Source organism: Tachysurus fulvidraco, chromosome 8 (assembly GCF_022655615.1).
Source record: "Tachysurus fulvidraco isolate hzauxx_2018 chromosome 8, HZAU_PFXX_2.0, whole genome shotgun sequence".
NCBI lineage: Eukaryota > Metazoa > Chordata > Actinopteri > Siluriformes > Bagridae > Tachysurus > Tachysurus fulvidraco.
Genome location: NC_062525.1, coordinates 1,297,268 through 1,325,267, shown reverse-complemented (window position 1 = coordinate 1,325,267; position 28,000 = coordinate 1,297,268). Strand labels below are relative to the sequence as shown.

General features: G+C 38.5%; 1 protein-coding gene across 7 annotated transcripts; it reads right to left on the bottom strand.

Moving 5' to 3' along the window:
• LOC113657158 lies at positions 1–27,646 on the bottom strand. 7 transcript variants are annotated; one of them, XM_047817700.1, is made up of 9 exons: positions 26,673–27,646; positions 26,484–26,570; positions 23,864–24,202; positions 23,568–23,603; positions 23,466–23,489; positions 23,149–23,250; positions 22,656–22,681; positions 22,443–22,511; positions 22,020–22,339 (listed from the first exon to the last, which is right to left on the bottom strand). In XM_047817700.1, exons 3-8 carry the CDS (start codon positions 24,168–24,170, stop codon positions 22,455–22,457), a joined length of 552 nt encoding a protein of 183 aa, XP_047673656.1. In that variant the 5' UTR covers positions 24,171–24,202; positions 26,484–26,570; positions 26,673–27,646; the 3' UTR covers positions 22,020–22,339; positions 22,443–22,454. The 7 variants fall into 7 exon arrangements, with proteins under 7 accessions (XP_047673651.1, XP_047673650.1, XP_047673652.1 ...); XM_047817697.1 differs by lacking the exons at positions 26,484–26,570; positions 26,673–27,646 and adding an exon at positions 25,583–25,722 and having other exon boundaries at positions 22,018–22,339; XM_047817699.1 differs by having other exon boundaries at positions 26,484–27,645.
• Between the last annotated feature and the right edge of the window lie 354 nt (positions 27,647–28,000).

The window sequence follows — 28,000 nt, the reverse complement described above, 5'->3', positions numbered from 1 at the left end:
GAAAAGTTTTAGAAGTGACAACATAACGTTTACAATAAACATTTAGAATGAGATTATCTAAAGTTTAACATTAAAACAAACATGTAACACAGTCAAACATCTCACTGTTTAAACTCCATGTTCTGATCAGCAGCATTAGCATGCTAACGCTAACACACAGGCTGAATACCTTCACATGAATCTGATGTGTGAAGACAAAGAACATCGTTAGACTTTAATTAACTTCATGTTGACGTTTTAAACAACATAAAACTAATTAAAATAAATCCTGGAGATTTCCTCACTGTAGATTTGTGTTAATCCTGAACACTGAACTTTTCTGCCTCTTCATAAATCACAGTTGTCATGGTATCCTGCAGTACACACACACACACACACACACACACACACACACACACACACACACACACACACACACACACACATTAACAGTGTGTCTACTTGTCCAACAGGAAATAGCAAACAACTTCCTGTTTATTACCTCGTCCTCCAGAAACTTCTTTAAACCTGATGCAGGGAATTAAATATAGAGTTACATAATAAACTATATATAAAATATAGAGTTATATAAATATATTTATGTTTTTGTTGGACAAAAATTTATGTTTTATGTTAAAATTAATGTGTGTGTGTGTGTGTGTGTGTGTGTGTGTGTGTGTGTGTGTGTGTGTGTGTGTGTGTGTGTGTGTGTGTGTGTATTAACCTCGACACATGAGTGGAACAGCGAGGATCAGAGCGAATACAAACGCACTGAAGTAGATCACATACAACCACTTCTCACTACTCAGGTGTGTGTTTGTAATATCTGATCAAATACAGTTAAAAAGATCAAATAAAGAAAAAATAGATCAGATAAAGATAAATAGATCAGATAAAGATAAATAGATCAGATAAAGATAAATAGATCAGATAAAGTTAAATAGATCAGATAAAGATAAATAGATCAGATAAAGTTAAATAGATCAGATAAAGATAAATAGATCAGATAAAGATAAAAAGATCAGATAAAGATAAAAGATCAGATAAAGATAAATAGATCAGATAAAGATAAATAGATCAGATTCAGATAAAAGGAAAAGAAATGTAACAGTATCATTTTTAACTCAGATATTTACCTGTCACTGGAGTCACAGGAGAACCTGTACAGGAAGTCAGACTTTTAGATCAGATTAAATTGTGTCTGTACAGTGAAGTGTAAAAGTAAGTGCCCCCCTTACCTTCTGTAATGGTCTCAGTGCTTACAGCATTATAGTCTATGTGAATATCTGAAAAAGTTTAACATCATCAGTGGAAGGATTTTTACTGCTTTAGGGTCTGAACTTAGAGCAAACATTATAGTTGTGTTAGAAAACATGACTGAATTCAGCTGCTTTGTGTTTATACATCAACACACACACACACACACTCTCAGACATACAGTACACACACACAGATACACACACAGAGATACACACACACACACACACACACACACACTCACACACACACACATACTCACACTATATATAGACATCTATGTGTTTACCTGTCACATTGACGTTGATGTTATGGCTCATAGTGTGTACAGGTGACAGTATAATACACCTGTAAAGTCCAGAATCCTGAAGAGATATTTCCCAGAAAATCAGGAGTAACACTCTTTTACTCTCACTGATGTTCCTCCATACTGTTGATGTGTGAGTGGAGTGAGTTAAATATATGCATTCTTTATTCATGTCAAGTTTACACCATGACACTGCGATGTTGTTCCAGCAGTTTGGCTCACTGTATATGGTACAGTTGATCATCAGGCGTTCTGTTACACGAGCGCTCCACACCGTGTTCCTCGGCACCCACATAGACGGGAAACAGTCCAGATTAGACTCTAATACACACAATCAGACAAAGAGTAAGACCACATGATGATCAGTTAGAGCTTCAAAGAGCTTCATCTAGAAGGAGAAGAAACAGAAGACCAACTGGACAACAAAGATCTGTTAATGAAATTTTATAGTTACTAGTCTAAAAACCAGACTAGTTTTTTCTTATATAATTGAAATTTCTATAATAGGTAAAAAAAAATCTATTTTTTTAATATTTAAATTTAAAATTAAATTAAAGCTCTAATCGTATTCCGGATGAAATGAGTGTATTTGTAAACATGTTTAAAATTACTACTACTGCTAATACTATTATTACTATTTGTCATTTATTATTATTATTATTAGTAGTAGTAGTAGTAGTAGTAGTAGTATTAGTATAATTAAAATTGCTATTACTGTTGATATTGTCACCTTCCTCATACCCCATTTTCCAGTTTTGTTTTGTTTTTTTGTTTGTATCTTCATCATTGCTATTATTATTATTATTTAATAATATATATATATATATATATATATATATATATATATATATATATATATATATATATATATATATACATACATACATACATACACACACACGTTTTGTTTTGTTGGTCTCTGTATTCGTATTTTGTATCTAATTAGTAATAAGTTAAAACACAAGAGCAGAGAATGAGGATTTAAAGTTCATGACTAAGATGTTTTCACTCCTTTTACACACAAAATATCTGCTATTTTATTGAGTTTATTTAATGCAGTTATACAGATAATTATAATAATAATAAAGATAATTATAATAATCTATAGTACACGTATCCAGTATATCAGGGGATTGTGCTCTATTTTTTTTTAAATGATTATTTAAATATTCACTTTATTTAAAGTAGACGAGCAAAGCTGGAACTCACCGTCTGTGTTAGCACGGACACTGAGCAGGACCAGGATTAACAGACTACTGCTGATCAGGATCGCCATTAATGTATCTTTAGTCAGAAAGTTTACTCACACTCTCTCTCTCTCTCTCTCTCTCTCTCTCTCTCTCTCTCTCTCTCTCTCTCTCTCTCTCTCTCTCTTCACTTCACTAAACCTTCTTTGTGAGCTGAGGTTAGCTCAGGGCCGTTACACAAATCCGGTGAATTTTGTCGAGGAAATTCTGTTCTATTAATCAGAGATAATAGTTCAAGTGAACTTTTCCTGAAGTTGCAGAGAAGAAGGCAGCAGAGTCCTGTGGAATATCAAACTTATTTATTTAATACACTTGCAAGTGTGAAGTCAGTCTGTCCCGACCTAAGTCTGAACAGAGTGAGTTAGTTGGATGTAAGGCAGTTCTCTATTTATACATGGAGCTATGTGTGTCTTCCACTGTGCGTGACTTCCGTTATTTTCATACCCCTTCAGCCTGAATGTTCTTATTTCTTCTACTTAGTGTGCAACTGGAAACAGTTCAGTTCCCCTTTGTTATCTTTCCTGTTCCTAGTTTCAGTCGTGTATATTGGTACAGAATGTTCATTTTTGTTATTCACAACATTTAATACATTCCCACCCTTTTGAAATCACAAAAATGGACACAAAAATTGCTAAGGAAAAAAACACTGGGTTATGAATTAAAGCATCACTGAAAAGTGAAAGTGACGTGACATACGGCTATGTACGGTGACCCATACTCAGAATTCGTTCTCTGCATTCATTGTTGTATAAAGTACTAGAAAGCAATACTTGAGTAAAAGTACAAGTATCGTACTAGAAAAGGACTTTAGTAGAAGTGAAAGCCACCATTACTCAAGTAAAAGTCTTAAAGTATCTGATATTTAATGTACTCAAGTATTTGAAGTAAAAGTAAAAAGTAAAATTTCAGTGATTTTCGGTAGGTATAAGATCAGGGGCAGTTCTAGGGTTTCATCTTTAGGGGTTTTATCCCTCAGTGAGATTTTAAAACAAGAAGAGTTTTATATTATATATTATATGACTACATAGTAAGCCAAAAGTTATGGTATTATTTAAAATGGCAAAAGTGGACACCAAAATTTTATGCATGATGTAATGATGTCAGTCTTGAATCAGATCAGTTCATGTATGTGTGCATTCTCTACAAACAGTGTGTTCGATGAATGACGTCATTAATAAACTAATATTCACAAGACAAAGACCAAATCAATAAATGTTATTTTTATTTAGTATTGAATGGAATGTTTGCATTAATATTTAGTTTGTGCTACAACTCTGGTAATAAGAATAGTGACATTTCACTGCTTTTGGTTGCCCCCGTTATAGATAAACGCCCCCAGCTCTGACTGCGCGTGCACGCTGCGCGTACCTGTGCTTCTCCGTACAGCGTGCGGAGCGTAATACAATCTAGGAGCAGTGATACACCAAACCTCCCTTATTACAGTCACACACATTTCTGCTGACTTTATTTTGTAGTAACGAGTAACGAAGACGCTTAGTGGGAATATAACGGAGTAAAAGTTTACATTTTATCTCGGAATTGTAGTGGAGTAAAAGTGAAAGTTGACATAAATTTAAATAGATTAGAAAATAAATTTCACAGATACGTGACATTTCTACTTAAGTACAGTACTTAAGTATTTGAACTCCGTTACATTACAACACTGTCTGCATTTGACCCATCCAAAGTGCACACACACAGCAGTGAACACACACACACCATGAACACACACCCGGAGCAGTGGGCAGCCATTTTATGCTGTGATGCCCGGGGAGCAGTTGGGGGGTTCGGTGCCTTGCTCAAGGGCACCTCAGTCGTGTTTACTCACAAGCTTAGGATTACAAGTCAGACTCTCTAACCATTAGGCCACGACTTGCCCCACCTTTTTTTCTTCTTGAAAAGTTTTTTGTGAAAAGATCTATTACTGCCAATTATAAGATAATTATATATAAGATGCCATTACGGATCTATATAATACACATATATTAGACTTTATCATGCATGCTCATGCTAAAATGTGGTTTGAAAAGGGCTTTTTAAGAAAGCATTGGCTAAAACAGTGATGACAGACATAAAACGGGTCTTCTTTTTTGGGATATATATACTGCAGCAGCAGTTCTACCAGAGATAGGGTCTTTTGACCAATCTGTGTATATATGCAACCATGACGAATAACTCTGGTCTACATACTGTTGCGCAATGACGTTCTTAGGGCTATCTTCCTCATTCTTCATTTTAACTTGTATTTGAAAATCTACATTAGGCATTGGAAAAAAACCATGGTGGAATTTTGGATATTATCACAGCATTCTTCAATCACCCCCTTTACTGGATGAGACTCTTTATGTCCTTTCAAATTCACCCAATAGTTCATTCTCATCTTATACCTACGGCGGTGTAAAGGAGCTTCCCCTACCTCTACCTGCATAGCTGCAATGGGAGATGTTTTAAAAGCCCCACAACATATTCTTAAAGCTTGATTCTGCATTGTTTCAATCTTTTTCAGAATAGATTCAGATGTGAATCCAAAAATAATACTTCCATAATCTAAACTTGGTCTGATTAATGTACAGTAAATTATTTTCAAGGATAATCTACAAGCTCCCCATTCTACCCCTTATAAACATCTTAAAATGTTCACTCCTTTCTTACATTTGTTAATCAACTTTTTAGCATGAGTTGCAAACATTAATCTAGATTCTATCCACACACCAAGATATTTAACTACAGGGACTTGCTCCAGATCCTGATTGTATAAGTTTAACTTAAATTTTGGTACCTTTTTCCCTTTCGTAAAACATATTTTAGCCACAGATAATCTAAAACTCCAATTACTTGCCCATACCTCCACTTTATCTACAGCTTTTTGTAGTCCTTGGGTCACACATGCAATATTACGTCCTCTTTTCCATATTGCCCCATCATCTGCAAATAATGCCCTTCCAATGACACTCTTAATATTACAAAAAATGTCATTAATCATAATATTAAAAAATACACTTCCTTGGGGAGTTCCATTATCTATCTTGTAGGTTTTTGAATACTCTACTCCTATCCTAACTTGTATTGTTCTTTTTATAAGAAAATCCATGATCCAGTTGTATAACTTTCCTCCAATTCCCATGCATTTAAGTTTGATTAAAAGTCCTTTTTTTCCAAAGCATGTCATATGCCTTCTCGATATCAAATAAAACCCCTACCAATACTTCTTTATTTGCTTGAGCTTTTCTAATATCTGCTTCTAAACTTAAAACAGCCTCCATAGTATTCCGACCTGCCCTAAATCCACTCTGATAAGGTGATAGGAGACCTTTTATTTCCAATACATAATTTTGCCTACGTATAATATTTTTTTCCATCAGCTTGCATAAATTAGATGTTAAAGCAATTGGCCTATAATTATTTGGATTAGATTTATCCTTACCTGGTTTTCCAACTGGTACTTTTATTGCTTCCATGAAGAAGGAATCTTTCCTGCATTCCATATCTTATTGAATAGATTTTAAATAGTATTTAAAGATTTATCTGATAGATGTTGAATCACGACATAACGTGTCATTTTTTCCAGGAGATGAATGTTTGACTCCCCCTAGTGCCATCTTCAATTCATACATAGTAATTTCTGCATCCATAGTCTCACCAGAAGGACTTCTTTTCATCATTAAATCTGGATATTTATTTTTGTTCTGGATTCTACACTTTTTAACATCCTCTGATACATTATTATCACTATGGACCTTAACAAAAACTTTAGCTAACATTTCAGCTTTTTCATTATCTGTCACTGCTATACTTCCTTCCTCATGTTTTAAAACAGGTAAAGTTTGGTCTCTATAAATTCCTCCCATTTTCCTAATTGATCCCCAGACTTCACTTACATCAATATCCTCTCCTATTGATGTACACCAATACTTCTTTTTAGTACCTCTTATTATTATTCTTACTTCAGCTTGAGCTTTCTTATACTTAATAAAATCTTCAAACAATTTAGACTTTTAAATTTTTTTAAATGCTTTATTCCTATTGTGTATAGCCTCACTACACTTCTTTGTCCACCAAGGAACTGCTTTCCTCTTTTTACATTGTCCCTTTTTTCCTATTACACATTATCTGTAACTTTATACAATACTCTACATATTTCTCCATTACATTCATTAATATCTTCCATCATATTCAGGTCTAATGATGATAGTTCTACCTGACTTAGATATTTATATGCTTCCCAATTTGCTTTACTGAATCTCCATCTTGGAGCTGAAATCACATCATGTTCTATTACTCTTATCCCTACCTTACATGCAACAATAAAATGATCACTACCCATATTATTATTTTCCCATACATCCCATACACATTTGCTAGCTATATTTTAAGAAACCAGTGTCAAATCTATAGCTGACCCAATTCCACATACCAAATCTATTCTTCTGTTCCTGCCATCATTAAGACAAACTAACCTATTGCTATCTAATATTTCTTCAACAACATCCCCATTATGATAATCTTTACTACTTCCCCATAAAGTGTTATGTGCATTAAAATCTCTAAAGCAAATTATTTTATGACTCCCTGACCCTATAAACTTTCCTAAATCTATACTTAATCTATTACAAGGATTATAATAGTTAAATATTCTAATAGTATGTGTCTCTGCAAATATCTCTGTAACCACTAATTCAAATTCTTCAGTCTCAGTAATAATTCTGTATTTTAATTCATTTATTATAAAAGTTGCCACTCCACCTCCATTACCTGCCGTTCTGTCTTTCCTAACAATTTGATACCCTTGCAGAACAAAGTTTAAATTTGGTTTTAACCATGTTTCTTGTAGACAAATTATGCTCGGTTTCTCATCTAATTGATCTATAAACTTTTTAAATTCTATTCCATTTGCATTAAGATTTCTGGCATATTGTTAAAACCATTATTGTTATTAAGTACTTCCACATGCTGTTTGAGTGTTTGATTGAGTCTTTAGAATGTCGTTTATTTTTTCCAATGTAACGCCTGTTACTTCCAAGTATCTCTCAGCTGCCCTTATTATGATTTTAATTCTCTCTGTTCTGCTTTCTGTTTGAGCAGAACAGTTTACCACTTCAGCCATAAATGAAATATTTCCCAATCACCAAAATCACTTTTTTTTTGTTCTTTGCGCTGCTTCAGCATAAGTTAACCCTTCAGATATTCTTACATTTTGAATTTTCACAGCCTGTTTGTGAACAATACATCCCCCAAAGCCGGCACGATGCTCACCTCCACAATTACAGCATTTTGCCTTTACTCCTTCGCCACATTTACCATATTCATGGTCACCCCCACATCTCACACAACATTGATTTCCTCTGCAAAGAGCACTAACATGTCCATACTTCTGGCACTTGAAGCACCTAAGCGGAGGAGGCATGTAAGATCTTACTGGATAACTAACGTATCCTATTTTTACCCTCTCTGGAATTCTTCCCACATATCAGTAGGAATTCCAGTTATTACTCCTCTAATCCAAGGTTTAGATTTCATCAATGTGCATGACACCGATAGTCCAAGCGTGGAGGTTATACGTACTTAAAGCCTTCTTTTGTTGTGTTTCATCTTTACTCATAATAATCAGGTTACCATCTCTCAGAGTCTTTGCACTATGGATTACTCCTAAAGCTTTATTGTGTGATTTTGTCAGTTTAATTGGGTTTATCATCTTACCTGCTTCTGCAAATTTCATCATGACTTTATATTCTTCTATGTTTTTCCTACTCACATGATCCTCCTTACCACTATCCGTAAACGATCCTTGACTATTAGTTTTCTTCCTTTTCCGATTCACAACTTTCCACCATTCATTCCCTCCTGCACTCCCGCTACACGATTCATCTTCCATTTCCGGATCACTACCAGAGCTACCGTCATTTCCTGCCATCAGTGCTCCAGTCACAGTCCAGTGTTGCCTCTCACCCAAAGAGGAAGTCACCAAGTTTGACTTCGTTTTATAGTCTTTTGACTCCTAGGATTTGTAGTCCACCCAAATTGTATTCCTACACATACACATTACACCCCCCCCCCCATTTAAATCGATGTCCTGTCGATTGTGCTTCTATATCCAAGGATGAAAGAACAGGGTATTTCTACCATTGGCAGCTTTCAGCTGAAGCCAACCACACTTTTTTTAAAGAATCTGGTGCTAACTGTCAAAAGTGTTGGTCAAAACAAGACTGTTATTGTGGTCACCACTGACCCAGTATCCAGTAAACATAAAACAGAAACACTCCCCATTTGAATGATAACAGTAGGACAGGTGCCAATAAGACGCTGTATCACCATACCACAAACAAGGCTAGAGGTTTTTAAACCTTCACTGCTCACTTCAGTAGTCTGACTAATAATCACAGGGGAGGCAGATTATTCATTCTCCACTACCAGTGTTTTCTCTTAATATTAATCTTGAATTTTGCATTCTATTAATCTTTATATTATTCTTTATATTAACCTTTTGTTCTATGTTTATGTTCTGTAAAGCTGCTTTGAGACAAATGTCAAATCAAGCATTGCGTTAGTTCAGGCAAGCCACGTAGTAATCTGCATCAGCTGCTAATTAGCTGTCTACGAGGCGCGCCAATCCGGCTTCCTTAATTTCCCCCTCCTTTAAATCAATCCTCACCTTCGAGCCACTCCTACGCAGAGCCGCTCCAGCCAGAACCCGTTGCCAGCGCCGATTAAATTCTTCATGTTTTCCTTCTGCTGCTGCGATCCAACCGGCTTCGCTGCTGCTGCTATTTAAACAAAATATATATTATAAAATATTTTAATATTAAAAAATTATATATATACATAAAAACAAAAAAAACCTGTGCACCTCACGCAATTCTGGTTCTGATTCTGAGCTGTAACAGGGGTCTATTCATTCCCTAGCACTGCCTCCCCACCCCAACCCCATGCAGGCGCACGAACAGGGGCGTGGGAAAATTCTCCCAGAACAGAACCATCCTGCCATCACTAACTGTATGCTTGCAATAACCTTCATTTACAAAGTGGTCTTGACTCAGAATGAAAAATTCAAGATTATTATTATATATCTACAGTTCACAATCTGTATGTATTTATCCCCAATGAGCAAGTCTGAGGTGACTCAGGCAGCAGTGGCAAGGAAAAACTCCCTTAAATTGGTAAAGGAAGAAACTTTGAGAGGATACCGGACTCAAGGGGGACCTCATCCTCATATGGGTGACACTGGGGGTGTGATTGTAATATACAGTCAAACAAATGTTGTATTGGTGTAAGGATCATGGACTTCAGATATCCTTAGTATCACGGAGTCTAACTGGAGATGTCTCAGGATTCTTAGAGTCGGCCTCGGCTCAGTGGACGTCCAAAGGCTTCGTCCCACAGAGGACGTTGGGAGCTGGTACAATGTCTGGATGCATCAGGATGGGTACAAAGAGAGAAGCAGTGGAGAGGGATTAACATATCTGCTGTTCATAAAAATGTGCAGGTCTGATGTACTGGTGCATGATATTATGGGATGTATTATGTGTACGTCTGAGCCACTACCAGGAAGACTATTCCAAAGTTTGGGAGCTAAATAAGAAAACGCTCTACCACCTTTAGTAGACTTAGATATTCTGGGAACTAGCAGAAGTCCTGAGTTTTGTGATCTCAGAGAGCGTGAAGGATTGTAACGTGTTAGAAGACTAGTTAGATACATGGGAGCTAAACCATTAAGAGTCTTGAACGTAAGTAGCAGCAGTTTGTAGTCAATTCTAAACTTAACAGGTAGCCAGTGTAGAAATGATAAAATTGGGGTTATATGGTCATACTTTCTTTTCCTAGTGAGAACTCTGGCAGCTGCATTTTGGACTAACTGTAACCTATTTATTAAAGATGCAGGACAACCACCTAGTAATGCATTACAATAGTCCAGTCTAGAGGTCATGAACGCATGAACTAGCTTCTCAGCATCAGATACAGACAGGATGTTTCTCAGCTTGGCAATATTTCTAAGGTGGAAGAAGGCTGTTTTGGTAGTATGGGCGATATGATTTTTAAAAGACAAGTTACTGTCTAATATAACACCGAGGTCTTTCACTGTCGAGCTACTAGTAACAGTACATCCCTCTAAATGGGAGTTAAGTTGTGAGAGTTTATGTGCACTGGTTTTTGGACCTATAAGCAGTATTTCTGTCTTATCGGAGTTTAACAACAGAAAATTGCAACTCATCCAGTCTTTTATCTCTCTAAGGCATTGAGTTAATTTGGACACTGTGGCTATTTCATCTGGTTTTGATGAGATATATAATTGTGTGTCGTCAGCATAATACGTCTCAGAGAAAATCTGTGAATTCTCTAAGAAAAACTGTGTAGGGCCCTGGGGGTCTGTACACGGTTGCTAGAGCAAGAGACATCAGGGATTTTTTCGAGTGCATGTGCGATAGTGTAACATTACGGACAAGCACTTCAAAAGAATTTAATCTATACTGTGTTCTCTGAGTAACAGTAAGGAAATCACTAAAGATAGCGGCGACACCACCTCCATGACCAGTCTGACGAGGATCGTGCTAATAGATATATCCTGATGGTGTAGACTCATTTAGACCGATGTAGTCATTTGGTTTAATCCAAGTTTCGGTAAGGCAGAGTGCAGTAAGGCTATTTTCTGAGATGATTTAATTTACAATAAGTGTTTTGGGTGATCTGATGTTCAGAAGCCCAAACCTTAAGAACTGTTTTTGTTTGTTCCTTTGGCATTTTTCTGGTCTAATTACAGTAAGATTATTTCGAGAACTTCTCACGTATCTACTTTTTGAGCTCACTGCTCGGGGAACAGACACAGTTTCTATAGGGTAAGCTATGTGTGCATTTTTGTGTCAATGTGCTGAGGTGAAGGATGGCTATTGAAATTTAAATTTAAAGAGTAGTTTGAAGGTGTTCAGCGCCCTGGAGATGTGGTCCGAGAGGATCTCCGCTCCAACTCTGCTGGGGTGCAGACTGTCAGCACGGAATAGCCTAGGACGCTCCCAGAAAACATTCCAATTATCAATAAAGAGTAGTTTCTGAGTCTGACACCATGACTGTAACCATTCATTTAAAGCGAAAAGTCTACTGAACCTTTCAATTCCTCACTGGTACGTTGGACGCGGTCCAGACATGATGATCCTCGCCGTGGGAGCTGTACTGCGAATCGTCCCTCTTCAGGATCTCCAACTGCCTCAGGCTGGTGTCGTTTGAGCCGACATGAAGAACCACAGCTCTGGTGTTTCTGCTAACGACACTAGGTACCTGTGCAGAGACATCAAGAACACGAGCACCAGGCAAGCAGTGAGTGCGAGCCTTACCTTTAGCCACAGTAGCATGGACGTGGCAGACGATGGAGTCTCCGATGATCACGTCGTAGGACCTGCGGTGCCCTGGCGCCGGAGTGAACAGAGCCTGGGCAGGCTACTTCATGGGTGTGTTGGGCCTGGACAGAGAAACACACAGGGTAGAGGTGGAGGGAGTGGTAATTACATCCCAGGAGTTTACCTGAGACAAGTGAGCGACCGACCGGGGAGCTTCCAGCGCGGCTTTCCGCTCCCGCAGCTCGGCCTGCTTCACCTGTAGTTTACGGATCTGCTTCTCCACAGCCTCCAGCTCCAGTTCCACTGAGTGCAACTCCAATGCATCCTCACCTGCACTCAAAGGCAGAGACGTAACCGGCATGATGTTACAGAGCAAGTACAACAGATTGTACTAGCGGTAGCCGAGCTAACAGGCTAGTTGTGCTAGCCGGCTAGAAGCGGACTATTTAACCTATTTATTTATTTATTGTCTATCATTTGCTTCTAAAAGATGAGAATGGACGTGGAGGAGAGCAGAGTGGGAGAGAGCCACTGGACTAAGCAGGTCAACTCCCTGCCTCTCACTCCAGTCTGTGAAATAAAAATGAATTGTAAAAAGCACCATACAAATAAAATTGAATTGAATTGAACCCTAGCCAACCTAGATCCAGATTCGACAAGCCATGGTTGTCTATAATATCGGGCAATATTACCCTCTTTATTACAACGTAAACACTTTCAAGAGGTATTTTGCCTTATCAAAGAGGCTAAAGTTTAACTATTCAAGGGCTTAAGTAATCCAAGATGCTTGGTAATCTCATCAATTTGAGCTTGCTTTAACAGCTCCTTGATTTCTTTTAACTCAGTAAATTCCTTATGCATCTGTGATTCATTTACTCTACTTTCAGCAGCATTACACCATAACTGAGCAGCAGACGGAATAACTTCCCTCTTCCCTTCCTCAGTCCATCTTATGGCTTCACTTCGAACATCAAGTAAAGTACACTGTGGAGTTTGCCTTACAAAACGTTTAAGTTCGCGTTTAAGCGCTACATCATTAACATGCCCAACAAACTGGTCACTGGTTCCAGGTACCATACATAACACCTGAAATATGTACTGGTTGGAGCTTGATCTCCATTCGGCTTCCCCTCCTAAATGAGCTAACAAAATGCTACCCTTTCTCGTGCAGTCCAACTCCCATCCTCAATCCAGTCCTCAATGTTTAAATTAGAGTCCAAGTCCCCAAAGAACTGGCGACACTTCCTCTCCCGAGGAACATACATCACCCTGCTGAAAGATACAGAAGGTGGGACATTAGGACTGGATACCGGTTGATTAGTGTTGCAGCTGGATTCAGAACTTTCTCTCATTAACTGTTCGTTTGTAGCTTGTAGACTACGTAGCTGCTCCTGCAACTCTGACAGCACCTGCTCCATTGCTCGTATGCTCTGCTTGCAGGATTGCCATTTACTTACTTACTTAGATACCAACACAAAAAATGGCTTTAAAAAAAAAAATGCTAAATGGACATTTAAACATACTGCAGTGCTGCCCAAAGATCCTGCTGACTATGCCATTTGTAACCCCATCATCCCACCAGGGGATGAGGAGAGCCTTAAAATTAAGGGTAACCTCTACAGTGTGTTTCTTTGCAAATATGACAAGGTTTAATTTACAACATTTAACATAGCATCACAGAGAATCAAAAATGGCAAAAAGATCCAACAAACAAACAAAAACAAAGAAAGCAAAATAACTATATTGTAACCATTACAGACAACAGGGTTCCCAATCCTATCTAATTAGTAGTTGCTGCTCTGCAAATAAGTGAACACTCACATTACAAATCAAACCAAAAACCTGTTCAATTCGCACTACACAGCAAAAGTAAATCATAACCTCAAACCACAAGTTGTTTCCCCCACATTAACAGTACACCACATATATAAGGTAAATTATATAAGGATGATTGCCATATACCATATTTAACAACCTTAAAAACACTTAAAATAATTACCTTAAAAACACAAATTACAATATAAAAAGCTTAATACCAAATCCTATAGTAAACATAAATCACAATCCTTACCGTTACAGTTCTAGGCTACTATACTGTTCATTAATCAATTGGGCTTTTCATCTGCTATAACACAGCCTTGAAAAACATCAAACAGCTTTTCTTAGCAAATGGTATACAAAGAGGAAGTCACCAAGTTTGACTTCGTTTTTTAGTCTTTTGACTCCTGGGATTTGTAGTCCACCCAATTTATAGTCCTACACCTTCTACCCCATTACACATACAAGAACTTTTTTGTGACCAGCGCCGAGAATGGCTGCAGGACCGGGTGGCTGCTTGCCTGTGCTGGGTTACATCCACCCCCCACTCCCCTCCCCTGTTGCAAGTCCAGTGTTTTTCATGGTGTACTTATTATGTGCTTATGTTGCTGAGGTGTTTTTTTCCTGTTCCCACACTGTACTCCCCACAGGAGCATAGTCTGGGGGTTGTTTTTTTTCTCCTCCCTTCCCTCATGTTATGCTGTATTTCTTCTTTAAACCCCTGTCTTCCTGCCCTGTCCCCCCTCGTCATATTGTATGTATGGACAGGTTGATGGCTAATTTCGCTGTTACCTGTGATCGGTGACAATAAAGGGCTACTACTACTCCTACTACTACTACTACTACTACTACTACTACTTCTGTTCAGGTATTGTCTCTGTCGTGTTGCCTGATATGCAGGTTTCTGAGATGCAGACCTGGGCCATAACCGTAAGAGTATTGTTAAAAGTATCATTTCGAGGTGTCAGGGTGGTTGTTGTAGTAGACATTGGGAACACCTAATTTCCAGAATTTGTTGTTATGTGTATGAAACAACGCCTGGTAGCTCCATATGATCAGCAGTGCTGACAGGGTCAAGATGACTCTCATTTTCCATTTATGGTACCCGACACACTCTTTTGCCATACCCCTAATCACTGAGAGTAACCCAACTTCCTCAGTCTACGTACTGGCACTTCAGGGCAAATACGTTTCCGTATTCAATTACACATCTGGCCCACCCAGCAGATTATTGGGTGTCTCAGTAATCTAGTGCACAACAAGAGTGTCCGTCGGTGGGGCTTTGATGGATCCAGGACACGCGTCCATCAACCTTTCACACTGTCGGTGTGACCAGTAGGACTTGGAACGATCCTCTCCACCTCTGGGATGACCAGTTGTTGATCCGTATGTCCTTGACCAGAATCCATTCACCGGATTTCAGCTTACTCACGAACTTGCCTTTCTCCTGTTCCTTGACAACTTGCTTAGAAACAACAGCAAGAGCACAGCATAGCTTTTCACAGTTTTTAATCATAGCATCATCACACATCAATGTCAATGCAGTACTGTTGGCAGGACCTGGTGGGGTTATTCTCATGCTTGGGGCCTGGCAAAAAGAATGTCAAATGGGCTTAGGTTAGCTCGTGCTTTGGTACAGATGTGGCCTTTTAAAAAGCCTACTTCGGAGAGAAGAATGCCACAAGTAGTTCCAGCATTCTGCGAGAGCCAATCGAAGGGGGGTCAAATGTTTGGCACGGGAAATTCAAAAACCTGTAGAGGGCAGTTGTGTTTCATGTAGGCTGACGAGTCGACAATATGTGTTATTTTCTTTTGCCGGTTACATAAACAGTCACTTCTGTGACCATCTCCGCTGTCACGGCTGGCTTTTTGGTACCGCTCGATGCTACTTTGGATTTCCTCGTGTTTAAGTCATTATTTATATATTTTATAAAATACAATGTTATCTAAATACAATATGTGATGCTGAGGTTTTTTTAATTAAAAATAAGCTCCTGTTCATGTTCTCTGAACAATAAACACTGATTATTTGCATTGAGCATATCGCAATATAGAGGTTGTTCTTATGTAGTTATGTACTAATTTAGCATTTTTTGTCTGATTATTTGCCATTGAGGCATATCACAATAGAAAGATTAACAACCTGCGCGGCGCTGATCAATTGACACATGAGATCAATGTAACGCGAGAATGATAAGCTTTTGAATGGCTCTCGCGGAACTTTGATGTCATAGATTGATTTGACTGCGCAGTGCTGCATGCACCCAAATACATGTAAACAATACACCTGTTTCATTACGTTCAGGCCGAATACAGATGGCCCTACACCAGGGGTGGTTCCAGTCCTTTTTTAGGGTGGCTTCAGTTCCCTCTGTGTGATCTCAGCCACCCTAAATCTAAGGATAATTTTTACTTTCATAAATGAACAATAAAAAATATGTTAAAATGCATGACATGTCGTCGAAGGGAAAGAAAATTTTTTATCAGTTTGATGCAAGAGCAAATTTTTTTAGTTTGCTTTTACGCGCGTGTGTTGTAGTCTTTCAAAAGTGCGTCATCAGCTGTCTGCTTTATCTGAACGGGGAAGCACAGGTACGCGCAGCGTGCACGCGCAGTCAGAGCTGGAGGCGTTTATCTATAACGGCAGAAAGACGCAAAGACGGCAACCAAAAGCAGTGAAATGTCACTATTCTTATTACCAGAGTTGTTATATAATATATAATATAGAACTCTTCTTGTTTTAAATTCTCACTGAGGGCTAAACCCCCTAAAGATTAAATCCTAGAACCGCCAGTGCCCTACACTCGTAAAATATCTTCAGTTATTAAAAAAAAAAAAAAACGGCATCACCCTCATGTCCATGTGTACACGTTTAAAATAAAATATGAATTATTAAATTGATGCATTATTTATGTCTCCCCACAGGCTTTGTTTTAGCTGCTTCATAACATTTAGCCTTGATAGACCACTGACACAATCCCCAATATTAATCCATCTCCTCGCAGGTATTCAAAAGAAAACTGTTTTTTTCCTGTTTTCACCATGTTGTGAGGTGATTGCAGTTACTTTGTTTAAAAGGGATATATAGGCCTTACAATCAACTGACCAACCCTGTGATTTCAATTAGCTTGATTGGAAATAGAATTAATTTATTGACAAATTAAGGATAGATTAATAAATATATTAAATACATGATGAAAGCATGTTCCATTGCATATGCATGGTAACTCCAAACATTTACAGCATTTGGCAGACGCCCTTATCCAGAGCGACGTACATAAGTGCTTAAATCCCTAACATTGAATACATTAATGCTGGTTCACTAGGTTACATACTTAGGATAACATGAGTTTAAAACATTTGTTCAAAGTTACAATGAAAAAGTGTCAACGTTTTTTTATGCAAAAGATAAGGAAAGAAGTGCTAGTTGTAGTGTTTCCTGAATAAGTAGGTCTTCAATCGCCGCTTGAAAATAGCCAGTGACTCAGCTGTCCGGACCTCTAGGGGAAGTTCATTCCACCACCTTGGTGCCAGAACAGAAAAGAGTCTTGTAGAATACTTGCCTCTTACCCTGAGAGATGGTGGAACCAGTCGAGCAGTGCTGGTAGATCGGAGGTTGCGAGGTGCAGTGCGAGGAATGATGAGGGCTTTGAGGTAAGAGGGAGATGGTCCATTTTTGGCTTTGTAGGCCAGCATCAGTGTTTTGAACCGGATGCGTGCAGCTACCGGAAGCCAGTGGAGGGATCGCAGCAGCGGGGTGGTATGCGAGAACTTTGGCAGGTTGAAAACAAGCCGGGCAGTTGCATTTTGGATCATTTGCAGAGGACGGATTGTGTTCATAGGTAGACCTGCCAGCAGTGCATTGCAGTAATCCAGTCTAGAAATGACAAGAGACTGAACAAGTACCTGAGCAGTCTGTGTGGACAAAAATGGGCGAATCCTTCTAATGTTGTAGAGAAGAAACCGACATGAGCGAGTCACATTTGCAACATGAGAGGAAAAGGACAGTTGATTGTCCATGGTTACCCCAAGGTTGCGAGCTGTGGCTGAAGGGGAGATCAGATCGTTGTGCAAGGATATAGCAAGATCGTGACCTGGGGATGAATCACCTGGGATGAACAGCATTTCAGTTTTGCTAGGATTGAGCTTTAACTGATGAGCAGTCATCCATGATGAAATTTCTGCCAGATATGCTGAGATCCGGTCAGAAGCTGTGGCATCTGAGGGTGGGAAAGAGAAGATAAGTTGTGTATGATCAGCATAGCAGTGGTAAGAGAACCCATGTGATGAAATAACTTCACCAAGAGATTGAGTATACAAGGAGAAAAGAAGAGGACCAAGTACTGAGCCCTGTGGGACGCCAGTGGAGAGTCTGCGTGGAGCAGATGTCACTCCCCTCCATGTTACTTGATATGAGCGTCCTTCCAGGTAGGAGGCAAACCATTCCCAAGCTGATCCGCAAATCCCAAGACTCTTGAGGGAGGATAAGGCTGTCTCTGTAGAGTGAGCTGCTTTAAAGCCAGACTGTTTGGGATCTTGGAGGTTGTTCTGTGAGAGATAGACAGACAGAAATGAGAGAAGTGATGCCGGTCTGTAGTTACTGATGTCTGATGGATCCAGAGCAGGTTTCTTTAGGATGGGAATAACCCTTGCTCTCTTGAAAGTAGTTGGTACCTGACCAGATGCTATGGATTTATTGACGATAGTGGAAATGAAGGGCAAAAGGTCTTGCGAGATGGTCTGGAGCATAGTGGTAGGGAGTGGATCCAATGGGCAGGTGGTAGGATTGCAGGGCTGGATGAATTGTAAAATCTCTTCTGCTGCCACAGTTGAGAAATGTGACAACGAAGGTGTAGGGGAATGCATTCTCTGAGATGTAAGTGCAGTCGGGGCTGAAGTGAAGGTCCGGCAGATTTCCTCAATCTTCTCCTGGTAGAAAGAAGCAAAGTCTTCTGCAGTCAGGGAGGATGAAGAAGGTGGAGTCGGGGGGGTTGAGGAGAGAAGAGATGATGTTGTGGAATTTCCGAGGGTCATGTGAGGAAGCTTCAAGCTTTTCCTTGTAGAAGGAAGTCTTGGCAGAAGTCACATCTGAGGAGAACTTGACAAGAAGTGTTCTGTAAAAATCAAGATCTGCATCAAGTTGTGATTTCTTCCACTTTCTCTCTGATGATCTTAGCTCTCTTCGATTGTTGCGCAGCACATCTGAAAGCCAAGGAGCAGAACAAGAAGTTCTCTTGGGTTTAGTGAACATAGGGCAGAGGAAGTCCATACTGTAGTTGAGGAAAGAGATGAGAGGAAAGTATCTGTGGCTGAGTCCAAGGGTAGTGAGGAAAAAGACTCAGGATCAGGAAGGGAAGAAAGAGTGCCAGAAGCTACAGATGAAGGTGAGACAGAGTGAAGGTTGAGGCAGGTAAGAGCGAGGGGGTGAGAGGTAGTTTTAGGTAGGATAGGTAGAGTGATGGTGAAGGATACCAGGTGATGATCAGAGACATGTAGAGGGGTAGCAGTCACGTCTGTAGCTGGAGAAGGACAGGTGAAAACCAGGTCCAGGACATTGCCTCCTTTGTGTGTGGGGATGTAGCTGTTGAGTGTGAGGGTAAATGAGTCAAGAAGAGACAGGAGGGAAGAAGAATGTAGCTTGTCAGAGGGGAGGTTGAAGTCACCAAGCACTGTCAGGGGGGAGCTATCGGAAGGGAAAACACTAAGAAGTGAGTCCATTTCTTCCAGGAAGTCTCCTAGGGGACCAGGAGGGCGGTAGACAACAATGATAACAAGGTTGATTGGAGAAATAACTGAAATGGCATGAAATTCAAAAGAAGAGATGGTTAAATGAGAGAAGAGGAGAGGTTTAAAGCACCATTTCTTTGACAACAATAAACCTGTACCACCACCCCTGCCTGTTTCTCGTGGTGAGTGAGAGAAAACATAGGCAGAGGATAAAGCAGCTGGTGTAGCAGTGTTCTGTGGGGATATCCAGGTCTCTGTTAGAGCAAGAAAATCAAAGGAGTAATGGGAAGTTAAAGCAGAGATAAAATCAGCTTTCTTTACAGCAGACTGACAATTCCAGAGCCCACCTACCACCACTGTGTGAAACTTACACAACAGAGGAGGGTAGATGAGGTTACTGGCATTGTGACCTCTGCTCTGTGGATGAGAGTGTCTGCGAGAGTAGGCCTGGAGTACAGAGATGGGTTTAAGGCACATATTTGTAGTCAAACAAGAGTGAGAATTAAGGTATGGTAGAATATATCAAACAGTACTAGACACTAATGTTAGAGAGAGATTCTGACCTTCAATTTAAATAGGTAAGCCCCGCCCCCAATTCACACCTTAAGGGAGACTGAAACTACTCCTGATTAATCAGCTGGGAGAACAACAAAGACCAACACTATAAAATCAACAATGGTATAGAATATAACACAATTCAAATCACACTACTCTAGAACAAAGTGAGTTAAGCAGATAGTATACAAAAGACAGGAACCTACTTTACCAGAAGACAATATAATCAAATGTAGAGAGTTAAAGCACAAACAAAAATGTAATAAAGATAACTTTTTGTATGGTGAATGTGGACATTTTGACAGTTTTTAGAAAAAAATATCAAACATGAATGTTGAAGGTACATAAGTGCAGACACTTTTACACCATTATAAATCTGCCTTACAGACTACTGTACTGTAGGCTAGTTGGACGCTTTGTTCTTAATTATGTTTTATTAACAATCAGCAGTCAGCAATCAGGTGTCCACATGTTCAGCATGACTATATAGACACAAAGTCTTATTTGTTAATGTGAACTCGTGAAATGGAAATTGTAAGTGTTCTTGAATGAGTGACATGGATGATGTATTATTATTATTATTGTAGTCCAGCTGCTGGGAGCAAATCAAACACTGGACCTAAAAAGAGATTAAGAATAAGAATGTCACAAAAGTATAAAGTGTGAACCGTTTCAAAAAGATCAAGGTATCATGGTATCATCTTGCATTTCTATATTTTTCAACTTATTACTACTATCCAATAAATATATATAACAAAATATACGCCATGAAATGTTACACTGAATCGTATAATTGCCCAATGATGAGTGAAGTTACTGTATAATATAATCCACCTTATTGGGCGAAATCAAATAAAAGTGTTCCCACATTTCAGAACCCGATCTTTTTGTAACAGGTTCCATTGACAACTCGCAACAATAAACTCTCCCAAAACTCGCTATACAGTAATAGATTCCATGTAAAACTCCAATACAAATACACAAGGGCGCACAGCCCTCGATTTTAAACCTTTGAATCAGATAATGAAGCAGTCATGTGATTTTGCCAGAACGAATCAAGCTTCAATACAAAGCTTCAATGAAAATCGGGTAATTTTTTTTGACACACGGCGTCACTGGTAACATCATTACATACAGACAAGCCAACCCCAAAACAACATGAACACAAAAAACACAGAAAAGTATGTGGGAAGATAATTTTGTTCTTCCGGCATTAAGCCATACTCGTATGTATCTCCTCCCCAATTATACTGATACGCTAAGATTCTTATTCTTATAACCCTGTTGTAATGTGTTTCTTCTTTAAGGCTTGCCTGACTTAAAATTATTTGTTCCTTACTTTCCTGACAAAGGTGTATTTTATTCATGTGTCAGAACACAACACTGTAGTAACATCAGTTACACATTGATTACTGATCTGTGTATGTAATATACCGCTGCGGAGGCGGGAATCGAACTACTAAGCCACCATTCCCCCTCACACACAAATAAACAAATGGAGAAAAGAAACAAATACTTTGTATTTGGTCACATTGTGGCCAGTGATCCTTATGATCCTTACCAAACACAACAACTCCCCATTATTGTTTTTTGTTGTTGTTGTTTTGGTGGTGTTTGTTGGGGGGTTGGAGATGTCATGCTTGCTTGTCTTCAAAACTTGAGAGCCCTGAAAACCAGTGTGTGAAAGTTGTCTTCAGAGAAACAGAGATTGAGGTTTGTAAGAAACAACCTGATTTGATGCTGCTGAAATCTAAAAGGTGTGATTTCCTGCATGTTGTCCTGAACTAAGTGCACTAACACCACATCCTCCCTCTGCTGCCTACACGTTAAAGCACATTATCTGCAGTGGCACAAAGCGACACTTCACTCATCGACTCAACACTTTTTTATTCTTTTGCATAATTTCAGAAAGACTTTATTTAATAATTTGTCATAACAAATGGTGGAAAAGTTCTAGAAGTGACAACATAACATTTATAATAAACATTTAGAATGAGATTATCTGAAGTTTAACATTAAAACAAACATGTAACACATTCAAACATCTCACTGTTTAAACTCCATGTTCTGATCAGCAGCATTAGCATGCTAACGCTAACACACAGGCTGAATCCCTTCACATGAATCTGATGTGTGAAGAGAAAGAACATCGTTAGACTTTAATTAACTTCATGTTGACGATCTAAACAACATAAAACTAATGAAAATAAATCCTGGAGATTTCCTCACTGTAGATTTGTGTTAATCCTGAACACTGAACTTTTCTGCCTCTTCATAAATCACAGTTGTCATGGTATCCTGCAGTACACACACACACACACACACACACACACACACACACACACACACACACACACACACACACACACATACACACACACATTAACAATGAGTCTATTTGTCCAACAGGAAATAGCAAACAAACAACTTCCTGTTTATTACCTCGTCCTCCAGAAACTTCTTTAAACCTGATGCAGGGAATTAAATATAGAGTTATATAATAAACTATATATAAAATATAGAGTTATATAATAAACTATATATAAAATATAGAGTTATATAAATATATTTATGTTTTTGTTAGACAAAAATTAAAATTAATCTAAACTCTATGTTTTTGTACAGTTTTTGCAAATATATTTAAACACATTTATCTCTTTATAGTGAGGCATATTGAGAAAAATCTTTAAATTAGTTCTCTCTCTCTTTCTCTCTCTGTGTCTGTGTGTGTGCTTGTGTGTGTGTGAGAGAGAGAGAGTATGTGTGTGTGTGTGTATGTGTGTGTCTGTGTCTGTGTGTATGTGTATTTGTGTGTGTGTGTGAGAGAGAGAGAGAGAGAGAGAGAGAGAGAGAGAGTGAGAGTGTGTGTGTGTGTGTGTGTGTGTGTGTGTGTGTGTGTGTGTGTGTGTGTGTGTGTGTGTGTGTGTGTATTAACCTCGACACATGAGTGGAACAGCGAGGATCAGAGCGACTACAAACACACTGAAGTAGATCACATACAACCACTTCTCACTACTCAGGTGTGTGTTTGTTATATCTGATCAGATACAGATAAATAGATCAGATAAAGATAAATAGATCAGATAAAGATAAATAGATCAGATAAAGATAAATAGATCAGATAAAGTTAAATAGATCAGATAAAGATAAATAGATCAGATAAAGATAAAAAGATCAGATAAAGATAAATAGATCAGATTCAGATAAAAGGAAAAGAAATGTAACAGTATGATTTTTAACTCAGATATTTACCTGTCACTGGAGTCACAGGAGAACCTGTACAGGAAGTCAGACTTTTAGATCAGATTAAATTGTGTCTGTACAGTGAAGTGTAAAAGTAAGTGCCCCCCTTACCTTCTGTAATGGTCTCAGTGCTTACAGCATTATAGTCTATGTGAATGTCAGAAAAAGTTTAACATCATCAGTGGAAGGATTTTTACTGCTTTAGGGTCTGAACTTAGAGCAAACATTATAGTTGTGTTAGAAAACATGACTGAATTCAGCTGCTTTGTGTTTATACATCAACACACACACACACACACACACACACACACACACACACACACACACACAAACTCTCTCACACATACAGTACACACACACAGATACACACACACACACTCAAACTATATAGACATCTATGTGTTTACCTGTCACAGTGACGTTGATGTTATGGCTCATAGTGTGTACAGGTGACTGTATCTCACACCTGTAAAGTCCAGAATCCTGAAGAGATATTTTCCAGAAAATCAGGAAGAACAATTTTTTACTCTCACTGATGGTCCTCCATTCTGTTGATGTGTGAGTGGAGTGAGTTAAATATATGCATTCGTTTTTCATGTCAATTTTACACCATGACACTGCGATGTTGTTCCAGCAGTTTGTCTTAGTTTCTACAGTACAGTTGATCATCAGGCGTTCTGTTACACGAGCGCTCCACACCGTGTTCCTCGGCATCCGTATAGACGGGAAACAGTCCAGATTAGACTCTAATACACACAATCAGACAAAGAGCAAGACCACATGATGATCAGTTAGAGCTTCAAAGAGCTTCATCTAGAAGGAGAAGAAACAGAAGACCAACTGGACAACAAAGATCTGTTAATGAAATTTTATAGTTTGTAAATTTCATCACAAATTTTAATGTTGTACAATTAATAAAAAGTTTTTTAATGTGTCGAATCATATTTACATTAAATTTACAGCATTTGCCAGACGTCCAGTGCGACATACAAAAGTGCTTAGAAGTATCAGTGAATACATTAACACTGGTTCAGTTACAGCACAGTTGTCATGTGATATTTTTATGTATATTTGTTAAGTTTTGTAACGTTTTGTTCATCCAGAGAAGGTCGAGCTTTGTGTAATTCTGTCATATTGATTATTTATTATTTATTATAGACACAGTCGGTTTCACATGTTTCTAAACACTGTGTTCAGTTATTTAACAGCTCTTCACACGTGTTCAGCTCAGCACAGACGTCACACTGCAGTAAAACTGACTCAACTTTAATGAGAACATCGTTAAGATGTTAAAAATGAAAATGTATGTGGGAATCAGCTGTGATTGGCTGATACATTATTTATTTGTCTGTTTTTCAGCTTGTTTAAACTGTAGGAAAAAATGCAAAGTCAATGAAATTTTAACTTTGAACTTTGGAAAAAAATTTTAATAGTGGAATTCACTGATTATAAAATTTAAATTATAAAATTGAATCTGTATTATTTCTTTATTTTATTAACATTTTAAGCAACAACATAAATCTTAAAATAAAGATTATTTTATCTTTTTCTGTTTCAGTAAATTTGCTCATTTACAATAAAGTTGTAAAAACCCTGGACAAATTTGCAAGAAGTAAAATAATCATTTAGGGTTCATTGTGATTAATATACGTGTGTGTGTGTGTGTGTGTGTGTGTGTGTGTGTGTGTGTGTGTGTGTGTGTGTGTGTGTCTAGTATTTTTACTTATATAATTGAAATTTCTATTGTAGGTTAAAAAAAATATTTAAAGTTAAAGTTAAATTAAAGCTCTAATCGTACTTGAGTAAAAGTTGAAAGTCTTTCAAAAAAAATTTTATAGTAAATTGTAATAAGTTAAAACACAAGTGCAGAGAAGGAGGATTTAAAGTTCATGACTAAGATGTTTTCACTCTTTTTACACACAATTTATATATATATGTATAATCCAATTTTTATTGAGTTTATTTAATGCAGTTATACAGATAATTATAATAATAATAAAAATAAAGATAATTGTAATAATCTATAGTAAACATATCCAGTATATCAGAGACATGACTGTGTTCTATTTTAATGATTATATAAATATTCACTTTATATAAAGTAAACGAGCAAAGCTGAAACTCACCGTCTGTACGAACACCGAGCAGGACCAGGATTAACAGACTACTGATGATCAGGATCGCCATTATCTTTAGTCAGAAAGACTCTCTGTCTCTGTCTCTCTCTCTCTCTCTCTCTCTCTCTCTCTTTAACTTTACTACACTTTCTTTGTGAGCTGAGGTTAGCTCAGGGCCTTTACACACATCCGGTGAACTTCTTACAGAGAACAAATAACTCTGTGTGTGTGTGTGTGTGTGTGTGTGTGTGTGTGTGTGTGTGTGTTAGTATTAAACAGTAAAACACTAAAACAGAGATGACAGCTGTAGAGTTTATTAAAGCTCTGTGTGTGTTTGACCCTGCGCTTTGACCCCAACCTCCAACTGTCCAGGTCAGTGTTAATACACACATCGCTCTCTCTCTCTCTCTCTCTCTCTCTCTCTCTCTCTCTCTCTCTCTCTCTCTCTCTCCTTTTTTAAAATGTAATTGAGTTGAGTTTATGTTTACATATCCAGAAAATGTTAATTTTTATTTTATTAACATTTATATGATGTTATTTAATGTTCTTTAATAATGTGATAACTCAAAAGCAGTGAATTAAATCCTGAAATACAGTTAATTTAAAAAAATAAATTTTCGTATTATGTACATATTTTATATGTTTCAGAAATAAATAAATAAAATAAAATAAAATTTGCTTTATAAGTGGTCTTATTTTGGTTAAGTGAATATATTTCTCATTTAGAAAACAACAAATTAAAATAAAATCTGCAATTAAGATTGTTTTGAGATTTTCTCGTGCAATTACCTTTTGATCTCACTACTCGGGGAACAGACACAGTTTCTATAGGATGAGCTATGTGTGCATTTGTATCAATGTGACGATGTGAAGGATGGCTATTAATATTTAGATTTAAATCATAGTTTACCATAGTTTCATAGTTAAATCATAGATGTGGTCCGAGAGGATCTCCGCTCCAACTCTGCTGGGGTGCAAGCCGTCAGCACGGAACAGCCTAGGACGCTCCCAGAAAACATTCCAGTTATTAATAAAGAGTACATTCTGATCCTGACACCATGACTGTAACCATTAATTTAAAGCAAAAAGTCTGCTGAACCTTTCGCTTCCTCGCAGGTACGTGGGAAGAGGACCAGACACGATGATCCTCGCCACGCGCGCTGAGCTGCGAACCGTCTCCACAAGGGTGTTGAAGTCCCTCTTCAGGATCTCCGACTGCTTCAGGCTGGTGTCATTCGAGCCAGCGTGAAGAACCACAGCTCCGGTGTTTCTGCTCACGACCCTAGGTACCTGTGCAGCAACATCAAGAACACAAGCACCAGGTAAACAGTGAGTGCGAGCCTTACCTTTAGACACAGTAGCACGGACATGGAGTCTCCGATGATCACAGCGTCGCGGTCCGTCTCGCGAAGGGGAGCAAAGCGGTTCTGGGTGGGGATCTCGAAGACCGTTGGCGGCGGAGGGGTCCGTGACACCAGAGTGAACAGCGCCTGGGCAGGCCGCTTCCTGGGTGAACTGGGCCTGGACAGAGAAACACACGGAGAAGAGGTGGAGGGAGTAGTAATTTCACGCCAGGAATTTACCTGAGACAGGTGAGCAAGCGACCGGGAAGCTTCCAGCGTGGCTTTCCGCTCCCGCAGCTTGGCCTGTTTCACCTGTAGGTCACAGATCTGCTTCCCCACGGCCTCCAGCTCCAGTTCCACCGAGTGCAGCTCGAACGTGTCCACATCTGCACTCAAAGGCAGACACACAAGCTACATGGTGTTATCGGGCAAGTACAACAGAGATAATTGGTGTGAAGAAGTTGTACTTGCGGTAACTGGGCTAACAGGCTAGATATGCAACTAGCTAGAAGCAAACGTTTTCAGGAAAACAAATAAAATGTTAGTGATATCAAAAAGTATTCTGAGCCATTATTCTACTCTTAAGATGCTATTGCCGGTGTGTTTGCCCTTTTGTAAAAAGTAAGAAGTTAAAGTATAAACTCAGGATAACTCAAAAATGAATTAAAAATGAAGCAAACAAATGCGACCGGCGCACGGCAAACAATTCAACACAGGAAGTGACGGAGTGGGGGCGAGCCACTAGACTGAGCAGCCCGGGAGGGAAAAAATAAAATCTGGAAAAAAAAAATTGTTCAATTCTTTTTTTATCACTAAACTACTGTCATCAAAAGTTATCGTTTTGTATATACATAACTCCTGAATAAAAATTAAAATGTGTTTGGACTGGTTTGTTGATAGTGAGCGTGGAAATACAGGGGATAAGCGGTTTTATTATGCGAGTCATTGAGTCGTTCATTCAAACGATTCGTTCAAACGGCCGATTCATCAAGAATGAGACAGATGATTGTGAATGGGTAATTGAATCTTTGACTCAACCGATTTGTTCAAATCACTGAATCATTCAAAACACGATTGAGTTGCT